Raw genomic sequence first — 7,903 nt, 5'->3', positions numbered from 1 at the left:
AAAGGCATATATTACCAAGGGTTTATATTCAGATGAAAATCACATATTTGATATGGAAATTTCAGAGCAATCCATAAATCAGTCAATATTAGGGCAAATAAATATGATCAAATAGTGTTAAAATATAAAGCCAGCATGCGCTGTTGAGGCATAATGCACAAAATTATAGATAAAATAAGTAGGCTAATCAAATTAAACTGAATGCCGATCACCACGCAGGAAGATCCATCAGCTCACGGGACGGCGGCACTCAGCAGTTAAGCTTGCAGCCACGGATGTAGGAGGACAAGTTCTTGCCTTTACATTTGTTCTTCCAGCCGTACCAGGCGTTGAAGCCGTGGCCGCGCCCAAAAATCGTCTTGGCGCACTTGATGTCGTCCGCAATATTGTTGTCCTTCAGTTCTAAATTAGAAAAAAATAACCATAGCTTACGTAAACAAATTAAAAATCAGTTAGTTACACATTGAGTGAAGAAACCAATTCAATAAAGTGAAATAAATACGGGCTTCCATGAGAAGCCCCTTTTGTGTTTCAGAAAACTTAACTAAAGCTACAATTCTTTTATTGGGCCCATTTATAATTTTTTAATTCGCTAACAGGTAGAAACTAATGTCTAATTAAGCATAACATTTTCTCACTATAACAATCGATGTTGCAGACGTTCTTGCCTGTGCCCGAATTACACCAATAATAGTCGTTGATCTGCGCAGAGGAGGAAATTATGCTCCCAGACGAACATATAAAATTGTCAATAAAAACTATTTTCATCAGAACCGAACAAGTAAAACTAGGATTCATCACTTACATTAATTTAATCGCATTGTACGTCACTCCGCTCATCATTTCCTTCTGACCTTTCCTTTAGTTCCGCTTGGTCACTTTAATTATGATACCCTGTCAAAATTTTCGTGCCGATTAAGGTCGTTTTAGAGGAACTATATTCGGCTTAGGGGTGAATCAGGCGCAAGTCGGCCACGTAGGGTGTTTTGCTTCTATTTAGCAGCCTCTTTTGGAAGTCAATTGCCCGGTATAGCTTTGAGTATATGTCTGTTTGAGCGGCTAAAGATGTAGCTCTTGCAGATATGCTTTAAATTAAAATTTCTAAGCATCCCTACGGCCAACAGCTTAATTTATGTAGATTGCATAAGAACGTTTGTCGTAATTTCGACAATAATAGATTTCATGCGGAATATGCTCTAAATCAGTTGTTATTTGATCATTTCATTGCAATAGGTACTTCTCAAGTTCTCGTCGGCAGGCGACATTCATCATGACCACGCATTTGTGTGTTCAAGATTTTGGCTGCGGTAGAAATTTTCAACTTTTGGCATGTCGACACGAGCATGTTATTTAAGATGCTCCTGTTTATATGCTTAAGGTTCTAATTTCTAAATCAACACGTCAACTGGATCTATTTGTGTAGACGAAACTCGAAAGTTTATCATTGTCTACGATGCTACCTAACCGACAGACAACACTCGACACCACTGGACGGGCCAGCTGACCAGCGGCCATAATTTCAAAACTCGCTAAGTGAACTCAAGTACTTACGCTCTATTTTCTTGTCTATGATTGGTGGATTTTGCTTGAAAAACCGTCAATGATTGACTGATGAACTTACGATCTCTTAACTTTTTTTGAAAGTATAGGCCCAGGATGGAACAGGTTGCAGAGCGTATACCGATTATTCGCAATTAAGTTAGTTGCTTTTGTTATGTTCTATCTACTGTATTTCGTTGTATCATCAGGCTTCATTATGGAGTTACATTCAAGTATAAGGATGAATTTGGTTATTTCTGAAGAACTACAAATTATACGAGGATAGATTCAGGAAATTTTCATCGAGCTCAGCAATATTGGAATGGTATTAGACGTTAGAAATGCTTCTATTCATCATTTTGCAACAGTTGCAAGCAGTATTTTCAGACCCCGGTAAAGGTTTTTGCTAGACAAATGGTTTCTTCAACAAAAGAACTATTCAGTTTTGGGCGTATGTCTGCATGCGTGAGCTTATTGCTCAAGCAGAAGATAGTTTATGAACTATCGATAACAAGGAGCCCCTCTGTGAGCAAAACATCTGAATTGAAGATTTCCATAACAATCGTATATTCTGCTATTTATTTGATTGTTTCTCCAGGAATTTAAAGTTTGCAGCAGCCGACGATGGATGCAGAAAGATCCTAATTTGCTATTAAGTGTGAGCAACTGAAAGCTGCAATCAAGTTAGTGCAGTAATTTTATTTTATTAAGATTAAAATGTGCTTCTCCATTCTATTGTATGGTCTTTCTTTCGTCAATGGACGCAGAAATTCGAGGCCCTAACAGAACCGTTTGCTCGATAAAAATTAAATGTGACGAAAGTTACATGACATGAAACGGCGAATAATTCAACGATTATTTTAAACAAAACGTTGTTCATTCAGCAGGATATATGGATTTAATAGGAGAAATTGGCTTTACTTGCATAACCTCGAATCAGTGCTATTGATGTATCGATTGAATTTTTTTTATTTGCGATTATTGTCGTCATTTCTAACCACGCCATGTCATAATAGTTACTAGCTGTAAGCGTCTTTGCATGAAATATAGCCTCTGATAGACTGTGCTCTGATCTTAAAACTAAGCGAGTAATACTATATACACTGCACATAAATATAACGTACAGTGGTTGAAATGCCCCTCCCTTCCCCCATAAAGGGGGGAAAGGAGGGGGCGTTTTTTTAAACGCATTTTTCAGATTCGGCCGTGTCTGTCCCGAACGTATCAGGTACCAAATACGCGCGCCCCACGATCGCCCCAAGCTCGACAGGAATATCATAAGATTCTATTTTGGCGCTTACTTCGCTCCGGCAACCGGAACCTAAAGCGGACATATAACTTCTAATTTACACTGCCATAAGAACTTGGGGCGTCCGTGTGCCAGCGGCTGACAGGTCTTCGAATTTCGATAGGGTAGGTGTGCAATAATGCAATTTGGATCATGTGATGGAACTGTTTTCTTCCAGACATCATTCTCTGCCTCTTAACAAAGTTTAGGCCCACAAACTACTACTTAAAATACGATCCTCTTTTAAAATTCTGACAATTGTTCTATTTTTCCTTTTAGTTGGGTCTGAAAGTTTACCCAGTTTGCATTAATTTTATATCTGCAGTATGCCTCCAACTACTCAGTGAACGAACCTTCAAGATCTTCGTACATCATCAGTAAATTTCATAAATATATCTGTTGTCAATGATGATGATTTGTGTGAATAATGATTTAATTCTCGTGCTGGAAGTTTTTTGTTTTTGTAGTTGCCAAGTGCTCTGAAATGTCAACGATGTACGAATTCACTGTTTAACTCATTTTTAAATCCACTGACTGTAATATAATTCATTTTGACATTCTTGGTATGTCTCCCAACTATCAGGATAAATTCCTTTTCTTCTTATCCCAAATTTTCAGTAAAACCAGCAGAAATCAATTAATTTTATGCATAATTTACGTTCTAAAACCTAATCTTCAGTTTTATTTCGTAAACTATGTGTAATGTAGGGCGCAAAGCCTCCGTTTTCAGAGTTCCCTATATGATGACCGCAACTGCTGAAGAACTAGAAAAGACTTCGTTGACTTATGACTATGTCTGCTATTAAAATTCGACCACCATTATTGCTTCAAAATTGGTATTGTATTTTCCAACCGCTATCCTATAATCGGATATATATTGGAATTCTTCCTTAACAGGCAAAAGGCGTATTAGGTGTCATAATGACACGACAATATGATTTACCTGGAACAAGCCATAGTCTTTACTTGGACGACTACCCCCGTTTCTTCCAACAGCCGCGGTATTGAAGGAGCTCTCGTGCTGTACCAGACACACCCCTGTTCAGAGAGGATAGGTAGGGAATTAGTTTTATAAGTGGGATATTTTTAATTGCAAAGTCATGCTACTGTCATACTCTTGATGTTGTGAAACTTTCCTCAGTTTTATTATGGAAACAAAATACGCAGAGATTTACTCACAGTCAGCGAGGCTGCTCTGCGCAAAGCCGTAGACGCATTTCAGCTCCCTGGCAAGCGCGCACCTCGTGTAAATTTTGCAGTGGCATGAAGCGCTCAGGCTGATCACAGCCAAGAGAACGGCGGCGAAGGAACGCATCTGCAAAATTATATACACCTTGAAATGAAGAAATCACTGTGGGCTCAAGATCTTATTAATTACGGTTCGTCATTTCAGTGTCATTAAAGCAAGTGTTATTTTGTGACTTTTTGAGACGCCACACCTTGCCAAACTAAAACCAAACTAAATGTTTGCTCTCCATAAATGAGAGAATGCGCTAAAAAGAGCCTCTCCTCAAAATTTTGATTCTGGTTGCCTGGTTAAGGTTACCCCTCATGTCGTTTGTCACTTCAGCTGTGAGGCATAGTTTATTATTTATTTGAATTTCCGGACAAGAATTTAATATACCTCGTAATTAACTTTTACCTCACAACTATTCAATTTGCATTGAACGTTCTACACATACTCATAGGTATGTGTTACTGCTATGGCACAGGCTCTCTGAAGCAACTGCTGAATTCCTGAAGTTGCACCCTGAATTAAATCCAAATTAATTGTATCGTCAACAAAATGCTCGTGACTTTTATACGACGTCGGGGATATGTTTGTACCTGCATTAATTTCATAATTTCAGTGCGCGATAATTTCTACTCAATGATGTTCCGGCAGCTTGCCGTGAAACAATTAAAATGAAGCAGCCTTATCATCCATCCAGTTTTGGGTGAATGATGGAAGCAAATAGCTCCATCATTTGGTAAGAATTGGATTTGTGATTTGGTTGGAATTTCGAAATTACATAAATCTCCTTTCAAGAAGCTATTATTATCCTATGTGGGCGCTGCACTTCTTCAGCTAGCATCTCCAATGGGAAAAAACAGATTGCTCAATATATAACTTGAGTAGAATGAATAACTTCTGTCTAACTATACCAATATTGTTAGTTGCAAGAGTTATCTATTCTGCAATCTTTATGCAATATTCGAAACATCGTATTCTATTTTATGTCTCTCAGCGCCAACAATATTATGTCCCAGTTCGTTTCAATGGAAGAACAAGCAATAAATTTTTTAATAAAAAGCATGCTCTTGTTTTCAATTAAACTTAACCGAATGAACATTGCCTGCACCACGTTTAGGACATGACAGCTTTCAAGTTACTTACGTAAGCGATGGCGGAGTACAGGAGTTAACTGCTCACTAAGGGTTCACCAGCTATACTATGAGATGCATGGATAACTGCTGAAATTTGACCGCTTATATATATGTAGAATTTGTCTGATCAAGCCGCCAGGCTCAATAAACCAAAGATATGAGGTTTTATAACAGTGTTGCTGGCGCATTTACGGGTGATGTCAACCCTATGTGACCTACTTAAGTCTCTCGGGCAACTAACTTTAAATAAAATATTGGCGCAGAGGCCATAAATAAATAACAAGTAAAGATAGAAGTATATTGGTGACCAGATTACAGTTTCAATAAAACCAGGGAATACAGGAGCATGGGCAGAAAATACTGTAAAAAGAATAAAAAAATAGTATAAATACCAAAGCAAAATAACTGAACTATAAACACAACAACTGGTCATTGGCACAACAAACATCTTGAATTGAGCATAATAGTGAATTGAGTATAGGCAACTGAAAAATAAACATTAATAATTCAGGAGATCCGACCAGCCAAATCTTATCATGAACAATCGGTCCTACAACTTACTTTGGCCAGTGGCGCCGAACATGACAAGACCGAATGTTTATTACGGATCCTAGAAGTCAGTTTCCTTTGCCCTAAAATGGTACAAGAAATCCATTACCCTAAAATTACAAAAATATTGATACAAAGTAATCAAGAATAAATTATGTATGAGTGGATTTATTTTGCGATAAAAGCAATAAGTAACCCGGTTACAACAGTGGATGAAAAATTTTAAAAGTTTTGTGCAGTGTACACCGCAGCTTGTGCAGTGTAAACAAGAAATCAAAAGAATTAAAATCTTATTAATTTATTTGCTTTCCTTTCGGCCCTTTAATATTCAACCCATCCGTACACTGTTAGAAAAAACGGTGAAAAACAGTCAGATAGCTGTGGTTTCTTGCAGTCCATTTCACGTTATTTGGCATAACGTGACAATAACTTCTTTGTTAAATTTAAGCGCGAGGTGGCGCCACAGTCTTTTTACCTGAGAGAGGAGCGGTAGTGGAGAAATTAACATGATTGACTATGAATAATATTTAAAATATCTCAAGCATTAAATGCTCCGTATATATTAAAATTGATATCCAAACCAATTGAACAGGAAATGATCTAATTAACTCCTTGACCTCGGCTGCTGAATCATAAAAACTTGTAAGTGTTCTGAAAATTGTTGATGATGAGGAAGCTCGCATCGAATCAAGGGGTTTTGAATCCAGGAAATTTTTAGAGTAGATGTTGAATAGTGGTTGAAATTATACGAAGAGAACTTTCAGGTCTGAAGGTTTTACCATTAGAAATTTCTTTGAATTTCCTGATAGTTTCATATGATATTTCTTGAAGAAACTGATTTGAGAAGAGCTTGAGTTTTATCTATAGGCAGCCATCGCCGTACTAGGTGTGATAGGAGACGCTAATACCCCTCATAAAGTCAGCGTAGCATAATAAACTCGTTATCATGCTCGTAAATAACACGTTTTGTTCGCAGTGAGCAGCTCTAGGGATAATAGTACGAGCAGCTCTAGGGATAATAGTAAGCCGCGACCTGATGTGAAGAATTTATTGTTTGATTATGTAGATTAGCAACATCGATGTAAGCTACAGTAATGCGAACCTGAGGTCACATAATCCAGCGTGCAGTGCAATCAAGTAGGTTCCTCATTCGCCATCATGAAAAAGCATTCATTACAGCTCGAATGAAGCATTCATCGCAGGACGAATGAAGCATTCATCGCACCTCACATGAATTTTTTTTATTACATATGAATAGTTTCACGCATAAGGCAGTGGCTCCGCGCTACTCATTATTTCTTGTAATACGTAAGATATTATGCCAGTATGAGTCTCAGCGTCTGCCTCCTCAGTAGTTTGAATAAACCTACAAACCTTTCTTCCTTTAATTCAACCCTTCGGAATTGACGTGGTCCTGTGGCCAGGATGGTGCTGTTGATGGTGCATCATCGCAGTGAACCGAACGTTGAAGTTTTTACTGCTGTTAAGTTTTTCATGACGGTATGCCGCGCGTTTAAGAAGATAGGTCATAGAGTGACGAAGATGCGTAAAAGAGTCCAGGCATTTCTAACTGATGACGTCCAGCGGTATGATCGAGGACCTTCAAGTTTTCCGAAGCGAGTTGTGCAAACAACTTGACTCTGTTATCCGCCTTGATGAGAATGTGGTAGATCTCATCGATGCTGTGGGTATTGATAAGAATGTTGTAGAGGCATCAGTCGGAAGGCATCAGTAAATCGTTCGGATCATTAGACAACATGTTCTTTCACCGGTATTTTGACTGCGGATCAAACCGACTCATACTTGCTTACGGAGATCTCTGAATCTGAAGATGTCGCTGAGTATATGCCAATGTCGGGTATAATTCCGGATGCGATTGTGAGAGCAAAGCAATATGAAGACGCAAATATTTCTGCTCTGAAACAATGCATTGTAGAGCGTGTGGCTGCGAAGAACTGTTATGTGAGGAGATAACAGCCATTTAAAAAGGACTGGAATAAATTTAGAGTACCCAAATAAAAATTAAAGGTGGCGCATCGATGATTATAGGTGGCGATGGTAGATTATAGGTGGCGTACCGGTGGGTGGCCACGCCAGTCAAAAATCACCATTGAAACGCTGATAAATCGAGAGGATGCGCGGGCATAGGTGGCACTCATC

General features: G+C 38.4%; 1 protein-coding gene across 1 annotated transcript; it reads right to left on the bottom strand.

The window, feature by feature from the left end:
* Nucleotides 1–233: 233 nt before the first annotated feature.
* Nucleotides 234–4,142, bottom strand: LOC108669173 (lysozyme c-1-like; the record flags this gene model as incomplete). Its single annotated transcript, XM_018156472.2, has 4 exons — nt 234–402; nt 639–702; nt 3,771–3,865; nt 4,007–4,142. Coding segments are annotated over 4 exons (447 nt in total), but the record flags the coding sequence as incomplete, so codon positions are not given.
* Nucleotides 4,143–7,903: the final 3,761 nt, after the last annotated feature.

The sequence above is a fragment of the Hyalella azteca genome, unplaced genomic scaffold (genome assembly GCF_000764305.2).
Source record: "Hyalella azteca isolate HAZT.00-mixed unplaced genomic scaffold, Hazt_2.0.2 contig5373, whole genome shotgun sequence".
Lineage (NCBI taxonomy): Eukaryota > Metazoa > Arthropoda > Malacostraca > Amphipoda > Hyalellidae > Hyalella > Hyalella azteca.
The sequence above is the reverse complement of the archived record's forward strand: the minus strand, read 5'-3'. Positions and strand labels throughout refer to the sequence as shown.